The sequence below is a fragment of the Cibotium barometz genome, chromosome 16, assembly GCF_041138505.1.
Source record: "Cibotium barometz isolate CiBa-2024 chromosome 16, ASM4113850v1, whole genome shotgun sequence".
Lineage (NCBI taxonomy): Eukaryota > Viridiplantae > Streptophyta > Polypodiopsida > Cyatheales > Cibotiaceae > Cibotium > Cibotium barometz.
The window spans coordinates 40558598-40585827 of NC_141061.1; the positions used below are offsets into that span (position 1 = coordinate 40558598).

Consider the following 27230-nt stretch of genomic DNA (forward strand, 5'->3'; position numbering starts at 1 on the left):
ATACAAAGACTTCCGCTGCATATCACATTGGTATCAGATTTAGATTGTCCACACTTCTGACACCGTATCCTAGCGTGGGGGCATCCTTGGATGGTTAGTTTGCATTCAGGCACGACCACCGACTTCAGCATCATGTCTACAGAAGAGAGTACTCATCAACCGGAAGACGTCTCCCCCGAAGGAGACCATGTTCTTCCGCCTTCAGCAGACACCATAGCTCTTCTGAGAGCTCAGAACCAGCTACTCATGGAGCGTTTCCAACGCTTGGAGGCAGCCTCAGCACGTCCTTCTCCGCCTCCAGCAGCACCCGACTACATCTCCCTCTTCTTTCAGATGGAACAACAAAGGAGAGAGGATGAGGCCCAAAGGAAAGAAGAAAAAGTAGAAAGACGGGACTATGAGGAAGCCCAACGCAGGATCGACGAAGACCGGCATCAGGCTAAACTCGCCGCTCGGGAACACCAACGTGAGCTTGATCGAGAACGTATGTTACTCGAGCAACAACGGGAAAAGGAGGCCATACACTTGAGGTATCAGCAGCTCTATGTTAGAAGTCATCTCCTGTCTTAATCAGACACCAGGGCCTCTGTTGTGGGTGTGCCCACCCTGTATAGGTGTTTTATCATTTTTCCTCACTCCCCGTATTTTTTCCCCATTTTTCCATGGTGAGGATGGATGCCACGTGTTGGCAGGAGCCCATGGTGCTGGCCGACTGCACCTCATGTGCTCCTGGTGGCTGGCCGACTGCCTATGCTGCAGTCGTGGAGGTGTTGATGCTGGCCGACCTGCTTCCTACAATCGTGGAGACACTTACTGCTGGCCGACTGCTTTATGCAGTCGTGGAGAGCCTCTAGCGCTAGCCGACTGCATCCATGGGGCATATAAATAGGCCCCATGCTCCTCACCATTCATACATTCAGTTTTGTGCGGGATCTTGTGTATAGAGAAGAGTTTACACGCCTATTTCTCTGTGTATCTTGTGCTGTCTATTTTCTGCACTCTACTTGCTCTTGTGAACCCAAGTTTCATTTCCGCTGCATATTTTGACATGGTATCAGAGCCCTAGGCTCGTGATAGATCTTGGGAGTTTCCTGAGCAAGAGAGGGATAGTTAGGTTGCTGATTGGTGGACTGTCTTGGACTGTTCGCGAAGAGAAGTTGCAAGAGGAAGGCGGGCTAAGGTGCTGGACAGCCACTTGCAGGTTTTAGAGATTTTTTTTTCCCCACCCACCCACCCTTTTCAGTTTAATCCCCGCGATGGCAGATTTACTAGAGATGGCTGAGAAGCATGTGAAGATCCCGACTCTCCCCACGTTCCCAGTGGACCGTCAGTTGGACGGGAACAATTACGGCATCTGGAAGGTTATGATGGGGTCTGTGCTGGAGTCATATGACCTTGCTGATTTCATCATCATCGGGGTTCCACGGCCGAAAGCAGAGGAAGGGGAGTTACTGTTGATGAAGAAGGACCGAGAGGCACAGGCACACATGTGGGATCGTGTCAACGCTAGGATCCGGTCATTTATTTTCCTCAACTGCACACCACAAGTGATCAATCATGTAAAGCACATGACGCTAGCGAGAGGCATATGGGAGCACTTGGCTTCTCTTTATAACAAGGTATCACCCATGAAAAGGATCTCCTTGGAAGTGCAGATGTGGGTTATGAACCGTGCAAAGTCCTCGACGATGCGGGAACACATTAACAAGCTGCAGGCCCTTCAGCAGGAAGTCCTCCAAGCTGGGAAGGAGATATCATCTGAAGACATGGCCATCACTTTGCTGTCCCACTTGCCTGCTCAGTATTCTGCTTTCTACTCCTCGTTGATTACGAGTGGCAGGCTCAGCACCATTACCTGGGAGGAGCTTGTGCCAATGGTCTTGGACCGGGAGGAACGTTTCACGAACCCTCCTCACAGTGGCGGTTCGGAGGCCTTAACTGGCCAACGGTCGAAAGGCCGGAATAACAACAAGGGCAAAGGGAAGGCTTCACCGAAGAAGTCTTCTGAGAAGAAGCCTGACTCAGAACGAGAGAAGCTGAAGGCCGAAAGATTCTGCAATGATTGTGGCGAGAAAGGCCACTATTGGAGGAAGTGTCCTAAGCGGACAGGGAAGAGTGCTGATTCCTCAGCCTCAGCTGCAAAGACTCCTACATTTGTGCACTTAGAGATGATGGACTCCGATGCTTCATCGTCTTCAAGCGAGGAGGCAGTTGGCTTCACCGCGAAGGATACCCGGGAATGGATTCTTGACAGTGGTGCTTCCAGGCACATGACTCCATCCCGTGACTTCTTTTTGGATCTGAAACGGTAGTCAGGTCGCATCTTTATTGGCGACAACTCCACTATTCCGATACATAGTGAGGGCCGGATGGAGATTATTCCCGACGACAAGGGGGGCAAGCATGCTTCCCGTGTTCTTTATGTCCCTGCTCTGGGTTTTCATCTTCTGTCAGTGCATGAAGTATGCAAGACTGGCTTTCGGGTGGAATTTGAGGACCATTCAGTTGCTCTACGGGACGTGAGACTGGCCAGGTTGTTTGGGAAGGCGGTGTGGAGAATGGTATCTACAAGCTCTCTGCACTCTCCTCGTTGACAGGTTCTCAAGTCGGAGATTCGTGGCACTTTCGTTTTGGCCACTTAAATGTGGATGCATTGAGGCGAGCTTTCCGAGACGAGATGGTGGTTGGCTTGCCAGATGTTGGCAGTAGGCAAGGGCGTTGCAGTTCTTGCATACGTGGTAAGCAGCACAGGGAATCCTTTCTGAAGCAGGCTTCCAGGCGGGCTTCGAAACCATCGGAGTTGATTCACACTGACTTGTGTGGACCTCAGCAGACACCATCTTTGGGAGGATCTCTCTACTTTATGCTGCTTGTTGATGATTGTACCAGATTCACGTGGGTCTACTTTCTTTCCCAGAAGGACCAAGCTTTTGCACGGTTCAAGGATTGGCACGTGATGGTGGAGAAAGAGTCTGGATTTCAGGTAAAGACTCTCAGGGCTGACAAAGGAGGTGAATTCTCCTCAACTGTATTTCTCAGATTTTGTGCAGATCATGGCATCAAAAGGGAACTGGCCAATACAGGATCGCCTTCGGAGAATGGAGTTGTAGAACGTAAAAACAAGACTGTGGTGGAGATGGCGAGGACCATGCTGGAGCATCGTGATCTTCCTCGTCCACTTTGGGGAGAGGCTGTGGCAACGGCTGTCCATACCCTCAACCGATCTCCCACGACTTCAGTACCTAATATGACTCCATTTGAGGCATACTTTGGCAAGAAACCTCATGTCTCGCACTTCCGTGTTTTTGGGAGTGATGCGTATGTACATATTCCAAAGAAGCAAAGGGGGAAGCTTGACTCCAAATTCTGCAAGCTTGTATTTGTGGGGTATAATTCTCTTTCCAAGGGATACAGATTGTATGATCCAGACAGGAACGAGATTGTTGTCAGCCGAGATGTGGTCTTTGACGAGCATGTTCCAGTATCCACTGTCGAGGAGCCACCACTTCTTGGAGATCCAAAGGAGTCTGATGATGATTCCCAAACCATTATTCCAGTTGATCAACCTCAGTCAGTACAGGAGGTTGAGCCCGCAGCTAGAGTAGAGCCCCCGCAACCATAAGAGGCTCCACGATCCGTTCGAGTACCTAGGTGGTTGATAGACACCCTTCGGGAGTCAAGTGTCACGGAGTTACCCTCCGAGTGGACCACAGAGGACGGCCCTCGCCTCGAAGATCACACAGAGTCCAAGATAAAAGCAATACAGCGGAGCTTCTTCAGGTAAACTATGCTCTGATGTCTCGTATTATGCGGGACAAAGAGCCCACTTCCGTCAAGGAAGCCCTTTCACAGGATACTTGGAGGAAAGCCATGCAGGTGGAACTTGATGCCATCGAGAAGAACAACACATGGGAGTTGGTACCGAGGCCGTCGAAACGGTCAGTCATTGGTGTCAAATCGGTCTTTAAAACCAAATATGCGTCTGATGGGTCGGTGGACAAACACAAAGCCAGACTTGTGGCTAAAGGTTATGCTCAGCGGCCAGGCATCGACTACGAGGATACCTTTGCACCAACAGCACGAATGTCCACGATTCGGGCCGTTCTTGCCCTTGCTTCTTCTCAGAGGTGGCCCGTGTATCAAATGGATGTAAAATCTGCGTTCCTTAATGGTGACCTGCAGGAGGAGGTATATGTTGAGCAGCCTCCAGGCTTTATTGTTCCAGGATCAGAAGGGATGGTTTACAGGTTACGCAAGGCCTTGTATGGTCTTAAGCAGGCTCCCAGGGCTTGGAATCAGAAGATTGATTCCTTCTTTGTTCCGACTGGATTTCAGAGTCGGTTGCAGATCCAAACTTGTATCTCTTTCGGGAACGCGGCATGGTCACGATTATCATCCTTTATGTGGATGATCTCATTCTCACCGGCGGTCATGTGGAGCACATTGGAGTGACGAAGGCTGCCTTGTCAAAGGAGTTTGAGATGACCGACTTAGGCTTACTCCACTCCTTTTTGGGATTGGAGATTTGCAAACCTAGAGGGGGTTTTTCGTCTCTCACCAGCGGTATGTTCATGAGTTGCTTGAGGCCTTTGGGATGGAGAACTACAAGCCTATTACTTCGCCGATGGACCCGAACACAAAGTTAACCGTTACTGATCCTTGTGAGCCAGTTGATGCCTCGCAGTACCGGAAGTTAGTTGGTTCATTGATCTGGTTGCTGAACACCAGATTGGACTTGAGATTCTCTGTGGGGCTGTTGAGCTCTTTTATGCAGACGCCATTGAAGTCTCATTGGGACGCAGGATTGCGGATCTTGCGGTATCTGCACAGTACGAAGGATCAAAGACTCTTTTACACAGGAGGGGATGGAGTCAGACTCCAAGGTTGGAGTGACTCAGATTGGGGAGGAGATCCAGACACGAGGAGATCTACTTCAGGATACAGTTTTACCCTCGGCTCAGGAGCAGTTTCTTGGAGCAGCAACAAGAGGCAGCCAACTATTGCCCTCTCTTCAACAGAGGCAGAGTACCGGGCTGCTTGTGGTGCTGCTTGCGAGGTTGTGTGGCTGCGGAGGCTGCTAGGCGAGATTGGGTTTCCACAGAACGAGCCCACAGTCATCCAGTGCGATAACCAGATTTGTATAGCTATTGCTCGGAACCCGGTCTTCCATGCCCGGACCAAGCACATAGAGATACAGTATCACTTGGGTTGATTGCACAGCCAAGAGCTGAGAGGGGGTGTTAGAAGTCATCTCCTCTCCTTATCAGACACCAGGGCCTTTGTTGTGGGTGTGCCCGCCCTGTATAGGTGTTTTATCATTTTTCCTCACTCCCCGTATTTTTTCCCCATTTTTCCATGGTGAGGATGGATGCCACGTGTTGGCAGGAGCCCATGGTGCTGGCCGACTGCACCTCATGTGCTCCTGGTGGCTGGCCGACTGCCTATGCTGCAGTCGTGGAGGTGCTGATGCTGGCCGACCTGCTTCCTACAGTCGTGGAGACACTTACTGCTGGCCGACTTCTTTATGCAGTCGTGGAGAGCCCCTAGCGCTGGCCGACTGCATCCATGGGGCATATAAATAGGCCCCATGCTCCTCACCATTCATACATTCAGTTTTGTGCGGGATCTTGTGTATAGAGAAGAGCTTACACGCCTATTTCTCTGTGTCTCTTGTGCTGTCTATTTTCTGCACTCTACTTGCTCTTGTGAACCCAAGTTTGGTTATCATTTCCGCTGCATATTTTGACACTCTCCTCAGTCTCCCCAGTCATAGGTGTCACCAGCCCGCAGTTTGCAGCAGCAGCATCCACCACCGTCATTCACAGTCAACCAAACTTCAGTAATTATGATGGTAAGTGTGATCATTCATCAATTAATCAATTTATTCATCAGTTTAATGCTCATTTTCCATTAGCTAGGATCATAGACCCACAAGATAAAGTCCACTTAGCGGCTCCCCATCTCACTGACAAGGCAGTCACTTGGTGGCAGCATTGGTCTAGTATTCATACAGACCAGGCCACAGGTGTCACAGCCTGTGACTGGGACATCTTTGTCCATGACCTAAAGACCAGATTTCTCCCGCCCCAGTACATGACCGGTCTGAAAGATGAGTTCTATGGACTCAGACAGAACGGATCCCCAATGCTTCAATTTTCCGGTAAGGTTATTACTTTAGCACAACAGTTAGGGTTATCTGCGCAGGCTAAGATGGAGCAATTCATTCGTGGATTGGACTCTAACATTCGGTTCACATTTCGTAACTTTGAACCAAGTATATATGACCAGGCTCTGACTCTCGCTCAGAATGAAGAAATAAAGCTGAACGGGGGCAAGCCCAAGCAGTCATCTCAGTCCAGTACCAAACCCCACCAGCAGCAATCAGCTGCACAGACAAGGAAAGGTAATGTTTCTTCTAAAGATGCTAAGAAGGACGGCAGTAATAGCTCCAGTTCAGGGGGTTAAGAAAGATAAAGAATCTAAACCTAAGAAAACCCCTGATGAAAAGGCTAAAGCAAGCATTACTGGAGGTTATCTTCCTCCAGAGGAGCAAAGGAAGTACCAGTCAGAAAATAGATGTTTTTTCTGTCATATTATAGGGCATGGTAAGAAGGATTGCCACAAATGGCAAGCGGCACAAGCCGCCAAAGCTCCTTCTGCCACAGTTGCCACAGCCTCCCCAGCTCCTCCAGCCCCACCTACTACCTCAAATGCAGTTCAACTTTTACCTTCCATGCATCCTATGCCATCCATGGTATTTGATGCTATGCAGAAGAGTGAGAGCGATGCTGCTCTCAGAAGAGCCTCATCCGAGCTTATGGCTCTGCCAAGGGCCGACAGTTTGTAGTCCTTTTCGATATGGGTAGTTCTGAAGACGCCACCTCTCCCTTGTTGGCTAATAAATTGAACTGCACATTAGTCCCATATCATCTGGATGTGGACAGGTTTACACCTGGTCTTCGCACCCACATTTCCCAGAAGGCACAGCAATTTGCCTTTGCAGTTCAGAAGGCCTCATTTCAAAGAGATTTCATCATCTCACCTCTGTTGGGGTGTGACATGATCTTAGGAATTCAGTGGTTCCGTCAGTATGAGCCTATTCCCGTTTTGGGACAGGACACTTTTACTATTTGTAAAAGTTTTCCTGAGCCTGCCATGATTCGTGGAGATAGAAGCATTCTTGGCATCCCATTGATTTCACATCTCCACGCCAGACAAGCTATCCGCAACAACAAGGGAGCAGAAGAGGCACTCCTTTATGTTCGTGCTCAAACAGCCCCTCCCTCATTAGTAGCATCCGTTACATCTGCAGTACCTCAGTTAGCAGACCTCTTATCCAGACATTAGGACATTATGCTTAGGGATGATCCCCCGCCCAGTCTCCCACCCTCTCGCCCTGAGGACCATCACATTGATTTGGTCCCTCGTTCAGATCCTCCTAGCAGGTTTCCCTATCGTCTTTCCAAGACTTTAGAGGGCGAGTTAGAAAAACAGTTATCTGAGCTTCTTCGAGCCGGATTCATTCGGCCTTCTTCCTCCCCATTTGCTGCACCTATCCTATTTGTCCAAAAGAAGGACAAGTCTGCATGCCTTTGTGTAGACTACACGGCATTAAACAAACTCACTATCAAGAATAAGTTTCCTATGCCAAGAATAGAGTTCATTTTGGAGCGTTTAGACAGTGCTAAGTTTTTCACTAAGATCGACCTCAAGAGTGGTTACCATCAGGTCCGCATTTTTGAAGCTGACATTCCAAAAACAGCTTTTCCGACAGAGCGTGGTCACTACGAGTTCGTAGTCATGCCTTTTGGGCTTGCAAATGCACCCGCAACCTTCAATAAGATGATGTCTAGGATTTTCGCAATCCACATTGGGAAGTGTGTTTTCATATTCCTTGATAACATACTAGTCTTCTCAGCCACTGCGGAGCAGCATGAGAAAGATGTGGAGAAAGTCTTGCAACTTTTGCGAGATAATCAGCTCTACATAAACGCCAAAAAGTCTGTCTTTGGTATTAAGGAAGTTTAGTATTTGGGCTACATCATCGGTTCCGATGGGATTAGACTGGATCCATCAAAGGTTCAAGAGATCTTAGATTGGGACATTCCTAAGACCGCCCAAGAAATCCGCTCATTCGTAGGTCTTTGTCAAGCCTATAGTACCCATGTCCATCAGTTTTCCAACCATGCAGCACCTCTTACCGACTTGCTCAAGGGGGTGAAGACTCGCAAGCAGGAAGTCTCAGTTACAGGCAAGGTGCTTGATGCATTCTGTGCACTCCAGAAAGCTGGCTCAGAAGCACCTGTATCAAAGTTAGCATCATGGGACGAACCTTTCGAGGTTATCATCGATGCCAGCAATGTAGCCATAGGTGCAGTCCTCCAGCAAGACAATAGACCCGTGGCATATTACAGTAGAAAGTTGGATGTGGCCGAAAAGAATTATTCGGTATATGACAAAGAGCTTTTGGGTGTGATCACAGCGCTCAAGCATTGGAAGCCTTTTGTTTATGGACAGGCTTTCACAGTGAAAACAGACAACCAAGCACTTAAGTGGCTTCAGACTATGCCAAGTGCCCAGTGGAGTGATCGACAGGCCAGGTGGAGTCAAATCTTCCAATAGTTTGGAGGTATGATTGAATACATCCCTGGTAAGCATCCCTGGTAAGCATAACCCAGTAGCAGATGCTCTTAGTCGGAAGTCCACCATCCAGGCAGTCCAAGAATCTACCATTCTCGAAATCACGGGGAAGGACTTAGATAGGATGAAAGACCAATATGTCGACTCCCCTGAGTTTGGTACTCAGTTAAGCCTGTCTCTGTGTTACTCGGGAAAAGCGTTCCGCTCTTCTCCATGATGTCCATGACTCCTTAGTTGGAGGACATAGGGGTATCAACAGTACCCTCGAGAAATTAGAACGGTCCTTTTATCGGCCAAAGATGAGGCGTGATGTCTACGCACATGTACAAGCCTGTAAGATTTGTCAAAAAGTCAAGGTTCCCCATACAAAGAAGGCAGGTTTACTTCAACCTTTGCCTATCCCCGACGGACCTTTCATAGACATATCTATGGACTTTCTAGGACCTCTACCAGCATCCACCGGATCCCGTAACACTCAGTGTTTTACCATTGTGGATCGCTTTAGTAAATTCTGCATGCTCATCCCATGCAAACATATGGCCACAGCCGAGGACGTAGCCCATCTGTTTCTCAAGCATTGGTATCCAGTTTGTGGTTTGCCTAGCACCATAACATCAGATAGAGATTCCAAGTTTACCTTGCATTTCTGGAGGGCATTATTTGAAAACTTCGAAACTAAGTTGCAGTTGTCTAGTGCATTCCATCCGCGGATAGATGACCAAACAGAAATTTATAACCAGTTGGCCTTTGATGTTCTCAAGTCATACTGTCATGACCAGCAGTCCAAATGGGAACATTATCTTCCATTGGTCCAAGCTATCTTGAACGACACTCATTTATCCAATGTCGGACGGACTCCATATGAAGCAGCCTTTGGTCGCCGTTTTTCTTCTCTTTTGACGAGAATGGTGTCTCCATCTTTAGAGGCTAATAAAACCACGGAAGCATTTTCCGAGATCATTGAGTCCGTCAAGGACCGCTTGACCAAAGCTCAGGAAGCATATAGCAGACAGGCAAATAAGTCTAGACAGGATGTCCACTTCAAGGAAGGGGATTGGGTCTATTTGCGTATCATGAAACAGAGATTGAAACAAGTGGGCAAACGTTGTCCCAAGCTTTCATTCCGTAGTTTTGGCCCTTTTCCAATAGTTAAGAAGTTAAGTGATGTCTCCATGAAATTAGAGTTGCCTACCAGTTGGACAATGCATGATGTTTTCCATGTTTCCTGGCTAAAACCATATGTTGGTCCAGAAGTGTTTGATGTTTCAGCTGAAGCTCCCGCCCCCCCCCCCCCCCCTGCTCTGCGCACCTCGATCCCCCCCCCCTCCTCGCGCCCCTTCTCTCCTCTGCCCCCCGTTTTTCCCCTCTGCTCGCCACTGCGCCCCCCCCCCTTTCCTCGCTGCTGCGCCGCCCCCCCCTCCATCAGCGCTTCTGCGCCTCCACCCCCCCTCTTCGCCAGGTCGCCCCCCTCCCCGCTGCCGCCTCTCCCCTCCCCGCTGCCGCCTTTCCCCTCCCTCCCCGCTGCCGCCATTCCGCCCCCCCCCCCCCCCCCCCGCCTCTTCGCTTCTTCATTCTCGCCGCCATTCAGCAGCGCCCCCCCCCCTTCCCTCTCGCGTTGTCGCCGCCTTCCCCTCTGGGCCTCTCCTCCGATTTCCACCCCCCCCTTCCCTCCTCTGTCGTGCTGCTTTTTCCCTTAGGGGGTTTTTTGTTTTTCTTCCTTATCGTCACCCGTCCTTCCGCCTCTTGGTGTGCAGCCCGCTTCTTGCAGGGTTTTCCGCTTTCGCCTCGCCTTCGCTTGAGCTTCAGACTCTGATGGAGACTCCTCCCGCCTCGCCTCAGAGGGACTCTTCTGCAGCCCCCTCGCCCGCCCCCGAGGTCATCCCCATCAGGCTTTCTCTTTCGCCGGAAGAGGAAGCGAGCCTCACCGCAGAGGTGGAGCGCCTTCAGGCTCACTCCACCATCTGCCGTATAGTCGGCACTCGCCCCAGCAGAGGGGAGATCAGGGATCTTCTTCAGGCCCGCCTTCTTGCAGATGTGGGCAAGATCCTGGATGTACAGCTCTTGGGCCGGGGACATTATCAGATCGAGTTCGAGGCCGCCCAGAGCGTTGCCAAGGTCCTTGCCATGAGTCCTCTGGATATCAGGGGTGCTCGGGCTTTCTTCAGGCCTTGGCAGCATGGATTTGACCCAGCAGCGGCGGAGCAGGGAGAGCGCCTCTTCCATATTACAGTTTGTTTCCCTGGTCTCCGCCGGGAGTATCTTCCGCTCCTCCCCAGGCTCGGAGCTTTGGTGGGCTCGGTTCTTGAGACGGGCCCCTCAGCAGCTTCAGTGGTGGCCAGAGCAGCTGGGTTACCTTCGGTCAGAGTGTTGGTATCTGACATCTCCTCCCTTCCTAAGGTCATTCAGCTACCTAGGATAGGGGGGGGGTGGATAGATCAGAGAGTGGAGTTCTCGGGGCTCCCGAACCAGTGCTTCATTTGTAGGCAGGTCGGCCATTTGGCCAAGGCCTGCCCTCGCAGGAGACCTCGGCCCTCACCACAGCAGCAGGCCACGGATGGCCCGCCCACAGATTCGGCCCGGCAGGCTGCCTCAGGGACACCTGCTCAGGCCACAGAGACCTCGGAGTGGCAGCCAGGACAGGGGCGCCGCCGAGGGAGACAGCCTCAGCAGCGCGCCCAGGTACCGCTGCAGCAGCAGCCACAGGCTCAGCCTCACTGGGTTCCCGTAAGGAACAGATTTGCTCCCCTTCAGGAGGAGACCCCTGCAGTGACCGAGGACCAGGAGATGCCAGCTCCCCCTCCTTCGCCTCCCCCACACCCACCCCCTCCCACCGCCTCGCGTCCACCATCGCCTCCTCCCGCCCCCGCTCCGGTCTCGGCAGCGGCTCCCTCTCCTCCTCCCTCGCCTCCCCCTCCTCCCCCTCCGCCCGCCTCGCCTTCCCGGGAGGTCCTGGCAGTTCCTTGGCGCTCACCTGCAGTCCGGAGGGCGCTGAGCACTGACCTCGCTCGAGCATCTCAGAGGAGACCTATGCCGATTAGGGCCTCACGGATTTCATCTATCCGCAGTCGGCTGAGTCGCCTCGGCATTCGTCAGCGCTCGGAGGCGTTTGATTATACCTTTACACGGCTTTTTGGAGCCGAGGGCCCCCATGAGCCAGCTCCCATCCGAGTGCATGTAGTGATACCTCCGGCCCGCGGGGAGGAGGCACTAGACTCAGCGGTGGCCTTCTCATTCCCTCTTTGTGGACCTTGTGACCGGGAGTGGACTCTAGAGCTCGCTCTCAGCACGTTGAAGACTCAGGCAGTTGAGTTTTCTCACCACATGAGCGATTTGGAGGTTACAGATGTGATAGGCCGACTTTGGGAGTTGGCTCATTTTTTCTTGGATCCCGGGAGTGTGGATACATCCGGGATTCGGCATTTGGTCGTGCGCATAGTTGCAGACTTGGCACGCGACCCAGGATATGTGAGTATACACGAGGTTACTATGTCAGAGCAGGAGGCAGTCGCCATGGGTCACAGCCACTGGCGCCTGATCCGGGATTCTTGCAGTACACCGGGTGGGCAGACTCGCAGCCGTTCGGATGGGGACTACTCTCCATCCAAGCCGCTTGCGAAGGCTCGCCGCACGGCTGAGACAGCATCCACCTCAGTAGGACATCCATGAGGATCATCTCATGGAATGTTCAGGGCCTCGGCGGAGCACACTTTATACGTTATCGAGGCTGCTTGAGGCAGGAGCTACAGAGATGCCTGGTTGGTGGCAGCATAGACATTCTGATGATGCAGGAGCACCACTTGGGTGAGAGCAGGATCCGGAGATATGGTTCGGTGATGCCTGGTAGATGGGACACTTTCTGGTCTGCAAGGTTTGGTCCTTTGGGTGGACAGGGAGGAGTATGCATGGTTATTGCAGATGCATGGCGGCAGGCCATTGTGGATCGAGGGATCATTGTGCCTGGCAGAGCACAGTATGTCACTCTGAGGATGCATGATGAGCTATTGGGTGTGCTCAACATCTATGCGCCCAATCATGCTAGTGCCAGAGCAGAGTTTTGGACTCAGGTTACAGATGCATTGCCAGAGGCTGCACATTGGTGTGTTGGGGGAGACTTCAACATGCTTGAGGACCCGGCAGATAGGGTGGGAGGCAGTCATGTTACAGTGCACGGCACGGAGCTTGCAGCTTGGGACCGGTTTTGCATGTCACTGAGGATCACTGATGCATGGCAGCATGGGGCTTTCTCCCGGTCTCAGGACAGTCTTAGTTTCTCTCGGTCGGATCGCCGACAGGGAGGGACTAATCTATCTCGGATTGATCGCTTTTATGTGGGCGATTGGCTGGGGGAGCGAGGGGGCTCCGTCGGCATTCTTGCTGGCACCTCATTTTCAGATCATGCGCCAGTTATATTGACTTTGGAGGAGGGGACTCGGGAGCCCAGCTTGCAGTTGAGGATCCCAGAGCGGGTACTTGCAGACCCCAGTCTCGCTGAGGACATTGAGAGGATCTGGCAGGATAGTCAGTGCTCTGACCAGGATGCAGCGGGCCAGTGTGCCCAGGGACTCATTGATCTTAGCTCTTTTCTGCACGCTGCAGCTTTGACACGACTGGGAGAGATTCGCGAGCGGGAGCAACGGCTGAGACGTAGCCTTGCTTCGCTACAGCGCCTTCAGGAGCAGCAGCCAGCATGTGAGTGGGTGGCGTCCCAGCTGAGCCAGGCCCGCCAGGAGGTTAGAGAGGCAGAGGAGCAGAGACATGAGTTTTACTATAGTCGTCAGGCCTCTCAGTGGACGCAGCTTGGTGATAGAGTGACTGGGGAGTTTTTTGAGATCACTGGACCCCGTCATGCGCGAGCAGGGGTTCGCCAGCTTGGCAGACCGGATGGATCGATAGCTACTGAGCTCGGGGAGATCAGAGCCATTGCCACAGCTTTTTATAGTGACTTGCTTTCAGCGGAGCCAGCCACTGAGGCTCGGGATGTATGCAGACAGACTGTGTGGGCCCATGTGCAGAGGAGGGTCACAGACCATATGCGCACAGTTTTAGGTGCGCCTCTGTCAGAGACTGAGCTTGCCGAGGCCTTGAGGGTCCTGCCGCGACATAGTTGCCCAGGGGAGGACGGACTGACGCCGGCCTTCTTTATGCGCTACTGGGACCTTTTGGGGCCAGGCCTCCGCAGGGGCTTTCAGCATGTTTTGGACACTGGGGTGATGCCGCAGAGCTTTTCAGAGGGCTTGATCTATCTTATCCCCAAGGGGGAGGGAGTATCAGATGATATTCGGCATTGGAGGCCTATTACGATCCTCAATACTGTCTACAAGGTCTTGGCAAAGGCCTTGAGTTTGAGGATCCAGCCCTTCCTGGGGGAGTTGATTCATGCTACTCAGACAGGATTTGTCAAGGAGCGCAGTATCCTTGACAACATCTTTACTTTCTGGGAGGCGACGGCCCGAGCCAGATTTCTTGGTGAGGACTTGGTCGTGATGCTTCTCGATTTTGAGAAGGCATACGATAGAGTCGATTGGGGATTCTTAGAGGGCACTATGCTACGCCTGGGCTTTGAGCCAGGATGGATCAGAGGGGTGGCAGCTTTGTATTCCACAGCTCGCAGCCAGGTGCTGATTGCAGGAGGTCGGGGGCCGAGTTTTGAGCTGACCAGATCAGTCCGTCAGGGGTGTCCTCTCGCTCCTTTCCTTTTTCTCTTCTTTGCGGAGGCTATGAGTATGTATTTGTCGGCAGAGGAGGTTGGTTTGAGAGGACTTCAGCTCCCAGTCCGGGGGGAGGATTTGCTTGATGCTGAGTTTGCAGACGACACGGGCTTATTTTTGCATGGCCAAGAGGCCAATCTTATTCGGGCAGAGCAGTCGCTCCAGGTTTTTAGTGCAGCTTCGGGAGCATTGATCAATTGGCGCAAGACAGTCGCCTTTTGGATCAGTAGTGCTCCCACTCCGGCATGGAGTCCGGACCCCGGTTTTAGATGGATTCCTCCCGGCACAGCAGTGCGGTATTTGGGATGCCAGATCGGCCTCGATTTGTCACCTGAGCAGCAGATTGCCCCGCTTCTTCTGAGCATTCGGAAGAAGCTATTGTATTGGAGTACAGCTCGACTATCCTTGGCCGGTAGGGTGGTGGTGGCAAATCAGGTGCTGTTAGCGACTATGTGGTACATTACGTCTTGCTGGATTTTCTCGAGCTCTTGCATCAGCCAGGTACAGAGGCTGATCAGGAACTTTCTGTGGTCTGGGCGGGACGGTCAGCCAGCTCGGGCAAAGGTTGCATGGGCAGTTATTACACTTCCGCTGGCTCAGGGCGGTTTGGGCATTATAGATCCAGTCGATCAGAGTAGAGCCTTATTGGGGAAGCTTATTGTTCGGGGGTTGCTTCCAGGCGCTGAGCCTTGGAAAGAGCTCCTCTTGCAGCGACTGCAGGCCCGGGCGCCTCCTGCAGGGGGTACTTGGGCACCAGAGATTCGCTGGATCTTCATAGAGATGAGGAGGACAGGCCTCAGTAGAGGATGGGAGGACAGATTTGCTTTGAGTATCCTGAGAGCTTGGGAGCTGTTGAGACCGGGACTCTCTCAGCGGCCTCCTTCTTGTGTTGAGGAGCGGGCCAGGCAGCCGCTCATCTGGAGCCCAGCGGTTCGTACAGAGCAGGGTCATATGCTGGGTTCTCGGCCTCGTCTAGCCTGGGGACCTTTAGCGGCAGGCCCGGCTCGTAGTTTTGGAGACTGGCAGGCTTTCTGCAGTCTACCAGAGGAGACCCAGGTGGAGAGGCTGAGTCACTTCAGAGGGGGATTGATTATGAGGGATGATATTCAGGAGGCACTTTCAGAGGAGTGGTTCACACCTCTCGAGCCAGTGGCCCCACGATGGATGGGAGCCTTTACACAGTTGGAGATCCTGATTGCTGTCAGAGCTAGCACTGAGGATGGCAGATGCCTCTATTATGAGATTCAGGATGAGGGCAGACTCCAGAGAGTGGAGGTGGAGTCGCCTTTGGTTGCAGAGTGCACCTTTCAGAGGATTCGGGTAGTGGCTGCCGCTTCTCGGAAGTGGCATATTGACCCCGACCCTGCGGACGTGCTCCCGGATTGGCGCATCTGGGCATATGCAGCGCGCCCCTTGGCCCGGCTGCAGTGGGACCCCGGAGAGTACGAGTGGCATGATCCTTATGCATCCCTTGAGGCCACAGAGATCACATTTTTCCAGTATACTGTTAGGCTGGGACGGCATATCTTGACGGCGAGGAGGACGGTTTCTCCAGCGGCAGCGGGGCATTGGCGATTGCAAGGACTATCACAGGAGTTCCTGGAGGATTTCTGGGCTCGGCTCTGGGCTAGTCGACAGGCCCGCAGGATCTCGGCTTTTCAGTGGCTGGTCGCCCACAGGGGCTCAGCAGTTGGCACTTGGCTTGTTTACAGCGGTCTTCCGGCGGCCTGCGTCCGATGCGGCCACCCTATGGAGACACAGAGACATTGCCTGTGGGACTGCCCTCAGGCACAGCAGATTTGGCTGCGGATGCTGCGTATTCTGGCCCCCCTCTCTCCAGAGGGTATGTTTACGTGGGGTGCCGCTGCTTGGTCGACTTCGTCAGGGCCTGCTATGGGCTATGAGATGGAGCAGGGCAGTCAGGCCATCAGATTTATTAGGGGCCAGCCTCGCCTGGTTCCGGCACCGGATTTCTCGTCCGCCAGCTGGACACAGGAGAGGGATTTACGATGGGAGCTCCTCAGCAGCCTCACCATCTGGTTCACCTGGAGGGCCCGGTGCTTCACGGCCTTTGAGGGGAGATTGGAGCCACCAGCAGAGACTGTTCGGGGGATTTGGCAGGAGTTGATCCACACCCTGCGAGGACAGTACGACCGCATCCGAGGAGACTCGGATGAGGCGATCTTACGGCGCCAGGCCTTTCATACCACTTGGCGCTGCGGCCCGTTCTATACCCTACACACGGGATCCCCCCGTTGGCACTACAGGCCACCTGTTTGGCTTTTTCCCCCCCCCATTGTATGATTTAGCCGCTCAGTCCTTTAGACTGATGCTTGTATTTTGCAGCACCTAGGGAGAGTCTCCTGGGCTGCCATGATGTATTCACTGCTCTTCTCTCTGGTAGGAGCAGGAGAGATCTCTTTTGTAGCCCTCCGGGCGGTTTTTTTTACATAACTAATGAAAGGATCTTTTCTCGGAAAAAAAAAGTGTTTGATGTTTCAGATGAACAGCAGCCAGACGTGGTAGACGAAGCAGAAGTTATTGAGCCCGGGCAGATCCTTCTTCATCGTTGGAAGCATGGTTCCGGTTGACAGATACGTCAGTTCTACACAAAATTCCGAGATCGAGGTACCCACGAAGCCATATGGCTAGATGAGGAGTTCTTCCAAGAGTACCCCCAGTTGTTGGCGGACTATTTGAAAGCCATGAACCTGCCGCCAAGCTAAGCAAGAGGGAATGTCACATGCACTCTGCACTCAGTGCATGGTGACAAACTAGCTCATCATCAGCAGTGCAACATTTGTACATTATTAGAACCCAGCAGGATGATATTTATCGTACGCCGTGACCCCATTGTACATCCTCAGTCCACGATAAGTCAGGCACGAGCTACGTAGATCATTCCTCAGCCTTAGCGGGTTAGTCAGTCAATCAAGTCCCTTAACCCACTTGGAGAGAATCATTCATGCATGTAGAGTCGGTAAAAGCCTTAGGGTTTGCATCAGAAAGCGCTCTGCATCCTACATAATATGCATTCATATGCCTGTGCATCATTTAGAACATCCCAAAAACCTTAGGAAATTTACTAGGATTTATCTGGTATTTTTTTCATATTTTATGGTATTTATTTAGCATTTAATGTCATTTATAAATATAAACTTTATTAAATAAATGACCAGCCAACTTGACCAGCCCCTCATTTGTGTGACTGGATCTTCCAATACAAAGACTTCCGCTGCATATCACACAACCTACTTTTATCTTCCTCACCCCGAGGACAGTGAGCACTCTAGTGGTGGGAGACCAATAGCCACCAAGGGTGCCCACACGAATTGTCCACTGCAACACGGACTGTCCACTGCAACAGCGGGACAGTGTCACACTGCCACACCGTCACAGTGAGTCAACAAAGGCGCCAAGCATTGGGATCATCCGAAGTGGAGACGAACCACCACAACCGACACAAGAAGGTGCACACAGTATTGAAGGCTCCAACGGCATTGACAGCACCGCCTTACACTCAAACAGCATCTCCTATAGATAGGAGATTCTACCAAAGGCTACACTGCCACCTCAAGGCATCCACCAAAGATAGCATATGCCACCAACTGGGCTTCAAGCATATATGGCCCCTCGATCCATCTTGGAGGACATCCTTATCTCATCTTGGAGGACATCCTTTTTATCCCATCTTGGAGGACATCCTTTTTATCCCATCTTGGAGAACATCCTTCTCCTGCATCCCTCAACCATCATCCTGAAGGACATCCTTCACCTTCATACCACTTGTTGTCAAAATACGCAGCGGAGATGATAACCAAATCTGAGACCACAAGAGCAAGTAGAGTGCAGAAAATAGACAGCACAAGAGAAGGAGAGAGATAGGCGTGTAACTCTGCTCTATACACAAGATCCCGAAGTGAAAACAAGATACAATGGTGTGGGGGCCATGGGGCCATTTTATATGGCCCCATACATGCAGTCGGCCTATAGAAAAGGCAGCCGACTGGACCTAAATGTCCACGACTAGCTCCATCCACCAGTCGGCCAGATGTACACAGTCGGCCAGCATACAGAGAGGTCGGGGACCAGAAGCAGCAATCGACCAGCATCCGGGACATCCTGACCAGCAATCGGCCAATGTCTGGAGGATCAGCCAGGGTGCAAAGAACTGCCTCCCACACCTAGTAAAAATAGGGAAAAAATGGGGAAAAATGCGGGGAGTAAGGAAAAATGAGAAAACACCTACAAAGGGCGGGCACACCCACAACAGAGGCCCTGGTGTCTGATAAAGACAGGAGATGACTTCTAACACCCCCTCTCAGCTCCTGGCTGTGAAATCAACCCTAGGGAGCTGGAGTGCCACCTGAGCATAGCCTGAGGTAGAGACTTCGTGAAGAGGTCCGCCGCATTGTCCTCCGTCGAACAATAAAGTAACAAGATGTCACCAGCCAAGATCTTCTCAGGTACAAAGTGATACTGTATCTCTATGTGCTTGATCCGGGCATGGAAGACCGGGTTCCGAGCAATAGCTATACAACTCTGGTTATCACACTGGATGACTATGGGCTCCTTCTGTGGAAATCCAATCTCTAGCAGCCTCCGCAGCCACACAACCTCGCAAGCAGCACCACAAGCAGCTCGGTACTCAGCCTCTGTCGAAGATAGGGCAATAGTTGGCTGCCTCTTATTATTGCTCCTGAGCCGAGGGTAAAACTGTAACCTGAAGTAGATCTCCTCGTGTCTGGATCTTCTCCCCAATCTGAGTCACTCCAACCTTGGAGTCTGACTCCATCCCCTCCTGTGTAAAAGAGTCCTAGATCCTTCATACTCTGCAGATACCGCAAGATCCGCAATCCTACGTCCCAATGAGACTTCAATGGCGTCTGCATAAAAGAGCTCAACAACCCCACAGAGAAGCTCAAGTCCAATCTGGTGCTCACCAACCAAATTAATGAGCCAACCAACTTCCGATACTGCGAGGCATCAACTGGCTCACAAGGATCATTAACAATTAACTTTGTATTTGGGTCCATCAGCGAAGTAATAGGCTTGCAGTTCTCCATCCCAAAGGCCTCAAGCAACTCATAAACATACCGCTGCTGAGAGACAAAAAACCCCTCTGGGTCTGCCAGATCTCCAATCCCAAAAACAAGTGGAGTAAGCCTAGGTCGGTCATCTCAAACTCCTTTGACAAGGCAACCTTCGTCACACCAATGTGCTCCACATGACCGCTGGTGAGAATGAGATCATCCACATAAACGATGATAATCGTAACCATGCCGCGTTCCCGAAAGAGATACAGGTTGGGATCTGCAACCGATCTCTGAAAACCAGTCCGAACAAAGAAGGAATCAATCTTCTGATTCCAAGCCCTGGGAGCCTGCTTAAGACCATACAAGGCCTTACGTAACCTGTAAACCATCCCTTCTGATCCTGGAACAACAAAGCCTGGAGACTGCTCAACATACACCTCCTCCGGCACGTCACCATTAAGGAATGCAGATTTTACATCCATTTGATACACAGGCCACCTCTGAGAAGAAGCAAGGGCAAGAACGGTCCGAATCGTGGTCATGCTTGCTGTCGGTGCAAAGGTATCCTCGTAGTCGACGCCTGGCCGCTGAGCATAACCTTTAGCCACCAGTCTGGCTTTGTGTCTGTCCACCGACCCATCTGACGCATGTTTGGTCTTAAAGACCCATCTGACGCATGTTTGGTCTTAAAGACCCATTTGACACCAATGACTGACCATTTCGACGGCCTCAGTACCAACTCCCATGTGTTGTTCTTCTCGATGGCATCAAGTTCCACCTGCATGGCTTTCCTCCAAGTATCCTGTGAAAGGGCTTCCTTCACGGAAGTGGGCTCCTTGTCCCGCATAATACGAGACATCAAAGCATAGTTTACCTGAAGAAGCTCCGCTGTATTGCTTTTGTCGCGGACTCTGTGCGATCTTCGAGGGCCGTCCTCTGTGGTCCACTCGGAGGGTAGCTTCGTGACACCTGACTCCGGAAGGGTGTCCATCAACCACCTGGGTACTCGAATAGATCGTGGAGCCTCCTGCCGTTGCGGGGGCTCTACTCCAGCTGCGGGCTCAACCTCCTGTAGTACTGACTGTGGTTGATCAACTGGAACAATGGTCTGGGAATCATCATCAAACTCCTCTGGATCTCCAAGAAGTGGCGGCTCCTCGACAGTGGATACTAGAACATGCTCATCAAAGACCACATCTCGGCTGACAACAATCTCATTCCTCTCTGGATCATACAATTTGTATCCCTTGGAAAGAGAATTATACCCCACAAATATAAGCTTACGGGATTTGGAGTCAAGCTTCCCCCTCTGCTTCTTCGGAATATGTACATATGCATCGCTCCCAAAAAACACGGAAGTGGGAGACATCAGGTTTCCTGCCAAAGTATGCCTCAAATGGAGTCATATTAGCTACTGAAGTCGTTGGAGACCGGTTGAGGGTATGGACAGCCGTTGCCACAACCTCTCCCCAAAGTGGACAAGGAAGATCACGATGCTCCAGCATGGTCCTCACCATCTCCACCACAGTCCTGTTTTTGCGTTCTACAACTCCATTCTCTGAAGGCGATCCTGTATTGGCCAGTTCCCTTTTGATGCCATGATCTGCACAAAATCTGAGAAAAACATTCGAAGAGAATTCACCCCCTTTGTCAGCCCTGAGAGTCTTTATCTGCAATCCATACTTTTTTCCCACCATCACGTGCCAATCCTTGAACCGTGCAAAAGCTTGGTCCTTCTCTGAGAGAAAGCAGACCCACGTGAATCTAGTACAGTCATCAACAAGCAGCATGAAATAGAGAGATCCTCCCAATGATGGTGTCTGTGTTGAGGTCCACATCAGTGTGAATCAACTCCAATGGTTTTGAAGCCCGCTTGGAAGCCTGCTTCGGAAAGGATTCCCTGTGCTGCTTATCACGTATGCAAGAACTGCAACGTCCTTACCTACTGCCAACATCTGGCAAGCCAACCACCATCTGGTCCCGGAAAGCTCGCCGCGGTGCATCCACATTTAAGTGGCCAAAACAAAAATGCCACAGATCTCCGACCTGAGAACCTGTCAATGAGGAGAGTGCAAAGAGCTTGTAGATAGCATTCTCCACACCGCCTTCCCAAACAACCTGGCCAGTCTCACGAATCCGTAGAGCAACTGAATGCTCCTCAAATTCCACCCGAAAGCCAGTCTTGCATACTTCATGCACTGACACAAGATGAAAACCAAGAGCAGGGATGTAAAGAACACGGGAGGCATGCTTGCCCTCCTTGCCGTCGGGAATAATCTCCATCCGGCCCTCACTGTGTATCGGAATGGTGGAGTTGTCGCCAATGAAGATGCAACCTGACTGCCGTTTCAGATCCAAAAAGAAGTCTCGAGACGGAGTCATGTGCCTAGAAGCACCACTGTCAAGAATCCATTCCCGGGTATCCTTTGCGGTGAAGCCAACTGCCTCCTCACTCGAAGACGATGAAGCATCTGAGTCCACCATCTCTAAGTGCACAAATGCAGGAGTCTTTGCAGCTGAGGCTGAAGAATCAGCACTCTTCCCAGTCCACTTGGGACACTTCCTCCAATAGTGGCCTTTCTCGCCACAATCATTGCAGGACCTCTCGGCCTTCAGTTTCTCTTGATCTGTGTCAGGCTTCTTCTCAGAAGACTTCTCCGGTGAAGCCTTCCCTTTGCCCTTGTTGTTATCCTGGCCTTTCGGCCGTTGGCCAGTTAAGGCCTCCGAACCTCCGCTATGAGGAGGATTCGTGAATCATTCCTCCTGGTCCAAGACCATGGGCACAAGCTCCTCCCAGGTAATGGTGTTGAGCCTGCCACTAGTAATCAAAGAAGAGTAGAAAGAGGGGAATACTGAGCAGGCAAGTGGGATAGCAAAGTAATGGCCATATCTTCTGATGATATCTCCTTCCCAGCCTGGAGGACTTCTTGCTGAAGGGCCTGCAGCTTGTTAATGTGCTCCCGCATCCTCGACGACTTTGCAGGGTTCATAACCCGCATCTATACTTCCAAGGAAATCCTCTTCATGGGCGATACCCTGTTATAAAGAGAAGCCAAGTGCTGCCATATGCCTCTGGCCAGCGTCATATGCTTTACGTGATTGATTACTTGCGGTGTGCAGTTGAGGAAGATAAATGAACGGACCCTGGCGTTGACACGATCCCACATCTGTGCCTGTGCGTCGCGGTCCTTCCTGGTTGACTGTGACTCCCCTTCCTCTGCTTCCGACCGTGGAACCCCGATAACGATGAAATCAGCAAGGTCACATGACTCCAGCACAGACTCCATCATAACCTTCCAGATGCCGTAATTGTTCCCGTCCAACTGACGGTCCACTGGGAACGTGGGGAGTGTTGGGATCTTCACATGCTTCTCAGCCATCTCTAACAAATCTGCCATCGCGGCGATGTAACTGAAAAGGTTGGTTGGGGGGGAAAAAAACTTTAAAACTACAAGTGGCTGTACAGCAACTCAGCCCGCCTTCGTCTTGCTTCTTCTCTTCCCGAACAATCCCTAGCAATCCACCAATCAGCAACGCAACAATCCCCCTCTTGCTCAGAAAACTCCCAAGATCTTTCAAGAGCCTAGGGCTCTGATACCATGTCAAAATACGTAGCGGAGATGATAACCAAATCTGAGACCACAAGTGTAAGTAGAGTGCAGAAAATAGACAGCACAAGAGAAGGAGAGAGATAGGCATGTAACTCTGCTCTATACACAAGATCCCGAAGTGAAAACAAGATACAATGGCGTGGGGGCCATGGGGCCATTTTATATGGCCCCATACATGGGGTCGGCCTATAGAAAAGGCAGTCGACTGGACCTGAATGTCCACGACCAACTCCATCCACCAGTCGGCCAGCTGTACACAGTCAGCCAGCATACATGAGAGGTCGGGGACCAAAAGGAGCAGTCGGCCAACATCCAAGACATCCTGACCAGCAGCTCGGCCAATGTCTGGATCAGCCAGGGTGCAAAGAACTGCCTCCCACACCTGGTAAAAATAAGGAAAAAATGGGAAAAAATGCGGGGAGTGAGGAAAAATGAGAAAACACCTACAAAGGGCGGGCACACCCACAACAGAGGCCCTGGTGTCTGATAAAGACAGGAGATGACTTTTAACACTTATACCCTTTGTTTTATCATTGGCTTGAGCTGTGTTGTCCTCTTCACTGTGACCTCTGCTGAGTGTGCACAGTACAATGAAGGACATGTATCAGTGTTCTCTAAGTAGTGCAAGTGTTCTCATTCCTTCCGCAGTCTTGTCTCTTCTTGTGTTGTATTCCGCTACATAGTATGGTCTATGTTGTGTTGTGAGCATCGAGGACTCTGGACATACTATCCAAAGAAGAGCCACCATGTAGTGTGCCGGGCAACCAGCCCTACTACAATATTGAAAGTAAATGAGATAGAAAAAGACAAACACACTTGCAAGAGAAGGAATAAAAGGATGCAAAGGTGATTGACCGGAAGAAGCCCTTCAAGTTTGCTTGGAAGAACCCCTTCAAGTTTGCTTGTATCACTCGGGCTTTTACGATTGAGTACAAGATGTGAGGAAGCGTGAGCTAAGCCGCACGACCAAAGAATTGAGGGAATGCATTGACAAGTTCAGGCCCTTTGAGATCATTTACACAGAGACATTTACATGGCAAGTAACATGGCTTTTCATCGTCCATACAACCTAAAAATTACTTTGTGTTTGACCTTTGAATATTGAAGACTAACACCCTGACTCGTATATAATATCTCAAAGCTTATGAGAATTTTTATTGTGAGTCTACCAGCAACAAAGGAGAAGATTGTTCAAAGAATCTAAAAAAGTGGTTGAGCAAGGGCTTCTTTAATGCATGAACAAAGCTCCTATACAGTGATGGTAACAGCTTAGACCACTTGTCCAAAATACCAACTTCTGCTTCTTCCAATACCAAGTTTTCATAATGTCCACTTGGATATTATGTGCACATAGATGCACATTGCATGAGCATGCAAGTCCATCGGGGATGCCAAATAAGGCATGCTTCAAATTCACCTTGTGAAAAGCTAAGGATCTCAATTGTTGTAAATCCCAGGGGGTTGATATGGGCTAAGAAGAAGTTTCATGATGTAGCAACACACAATTAGAGTGGCTTTCCTTGAACGTGTGGATATTATCTATGGACATCCGTGGCTGATTTACTACACACAAATTTTTCTATCCTGGTGAGCACTCTCCTTGACAAGAATGGCATCTCACAATGGGCCATTACCTTTCATATCTTCAATGTGAACTAAGGCCTGTAAGGAAGGATGGTTTGGATGCGTTGTCCACACATTGGATGTGTAGCTATAAGGAACTCTTGTTGAAAAGAACACATATTGAAGATATTCCATGATGTCCAGAGGATTAACTTGACATGGCTGTCTCCTTTTCGAAACAAAATACCTCTGAATTTGTTTGGCACCACTGCATTTGAAGGAGATAAGAAAAATGCGTTGCCCTCGCGTGTTGTGCTTCATGGTTCTTCAGATACGAACAACATACGTTTATGAGAGAGAAAGAAGGGGGAGGAGACTTGCCTGGTGCTGCTCCTGTTGGTAGGTCGAGGAGAGAAAGAAGGCAAACACGCACAACCCAAGTAGAACGTGATAATGAGAAGCGACTGCGCGCTTGGTAGCCATTTTTTTTTTCATTGAAGCACTCTACATAGCTTCGCACAGCTCACAAGAGTCTGTTAACCCGTCACGCGACCAAAAGACATTAGCCGCACAAAGGGAAGAAACATGGCACCAAAATGTTTTTTTTGCATTTGATTAAATATATTCTGTGAATTTTCTTAAATATATGGCACCAAAATATGACATTTTAAAAATAAGAGTGTTTTTTAAGGTTTCATTTTAGTATGTAATGATTAATGCTTGAAAAAGTCAATGAAATGATGACCCTCTATATCCTCTCTAATTCTTTCTAATTCTTCCTTCCTATTAATTAATTAGTTAGGAAAGAGGAAATTAATGGGACCTTAGTGGCAAAGGATTTTTTAAAAAATATGGAGATGCCGCGTGGATGATGGATGGAGAATTCTCGCGATCTCTTTTCGTGAGTTTTTTTTTTCTTCTCCCTGTTTGCCAGTGTCTCTCGTGGGAGTTTTTTTCGTGATTTTTTTTTTTGTCGGTTGCAGTTGTTCCGCTAGCTTCTCGGTTGGCATTTCTCTCTTTTTTTTTCTCTCGCGTGCCTTTTGGGCTTTCTCTGTCTCTTCTTTCTCTCACTCACGACACTGGCGTCTGCCGTGCCCGCTTGCGACGCTGGCGTCTGTCTTGCTTTAAACCTTAGCATATTCAATAATTAGTGCCTTCCGTTTAATGTCTCCCATCCAATCACCTAGACCGTAGACGTGAGGGAGTGGTATTTAGCCATACATATCGAAGAGAGGAGCTTTGCTACTGCACACAGAAGAATTAGGTTCCGAGAGCATAAGCAATTCATGCACTGTGCTTCTCCCTGCACCAACTGTATCGCAAATCAAATCAGCCCTTGGCCTAGAAGCTCGTTATAATGGTGAAAACAATATAGCCAGTTGCACGTTGCCTAAGCATGGTGTAATTGCTAATACGATTCTAAATCAGCTAGTCGGAATATGATGGCCAGAATCAGAATTCGACGCCCGAATTAAAATCTAATGCCCGAATCAAAATCCGACGTTCGAAATTTAAATCCGACGGCCAAAATCAGAAATCGATGGCTCTGACTCCTCCTCTGACCCTCCTTTGAGTGATTTGATCAATGTATTGCCACATATATATTTCCAACGTTGAGGAATAAGGCACCATAACCTTTATTTGGCAATTCTCAGCCAATGTGTATGTTTCTTTAACAATACTCAGCCAAAATTTTGTGTATATGTCTCTTTAACAATACTCTGCCAAAATTTTATGTATGTGTTTCTTTGACAATACTCACCCAAAATTTTGTGCAACTTTGGAGAATTGGAGGATTTTATAACCTTTTTGTTTTTAACCTCTAGAAAAAGGAGAACTTGATTCTTGAAACATGCAATTGCTATCACATGTCCAACTGCATGCATCGGAGGTAACCTCTCTCCCTCTCTCTCTTTCTTCCTTTACCTTTGAGGTCAATTTGCGCATCAAGAAATTGTTAGCTTCTTGAGCATGCATCTCATAGGTATCATCTCTCCATCTCTCTCTCTCTCTTTCTTCCTTTACCTCAAAGCTCAGTTTTGCACATCAAGAAATTGTTAGCTTCTCGGGCATCCTCAGCAACACAAGTCAACTATGCATATGAAGGAAGAAGTCCACCTGCCTCTTGCATAGTGCACTACAGCTTTTCTAATATGCACTAGAGACCCTTAAGGAGGTGGTTCCCCTCAGGTTCACTTGGGTTCATTAGATTGGAAGCCTACGTGCCCACCACATAGACTTATATGTGAACTGAATCTTGCAACAAGCCTCTAATACCATCTCAGCCTCTTGTTATAGCCCGTTCCAATCTCTTCTAGACACACATTCAAAAGAGAAAACAAGAAAAAGCAAAACATTTGTGGGAGCTTACCAATGTGCCACAATGGATGCAACCCTCTCTTCTTTCGGAGAGCTCTACGCCCTTGTACTCCTCCTGATTCGTTATCACACTAACTCAATTGTAGTCCGCTTGGTAGCTACACACTCCTCTCTCTCACACCTATAATAGATATATAAGCATAAGGATAGAATAAGGAAGCAAGTGCAAGACTCAATTGCACAATGGGAGAGTGTGTTGTATTATGAAATAAAATTGACTTATATACAAGGCCATAAGTAGGTACACACACTTAAACTATGGCCGATCGCTACACCCAAGGCTCATAAGTGGC

General features: G+C 50.2%; 1 protein-coding gene across 5 annotated transcripts in view; it reads right to left on the minus strand.

Annotated features, from left to right (window-relative positions):
• The window catches only part of BGAL17 (beta-galactosidase 17), a 189727-nt gene extending 164552 nt beyond the window's left edge, over positions 1-25175 (minus strand). For 2 of the 5 annotated variants that reach the window (XM_086810582.1, XM_086810585.1), the window contains exon 1: positions 24940-25166. In XM_086810582.1, coding sequence (XP_086666708.1) covers positions 24940-25053 — 114 coding nt within the window. In that variant the 5' untranslated portion in view covers positions 25054-25166. Of the gene's footprint in view, positions 1-24939 lie in introns of all 5 variants that reach the window. The other 3 variants (XM_086810586.1, XM_086810583.1, XM_086810584.1) reach the window with 2 other exon arrangements.
• Positions 25176-27230: the final 2055 nt, after the last annotated feature.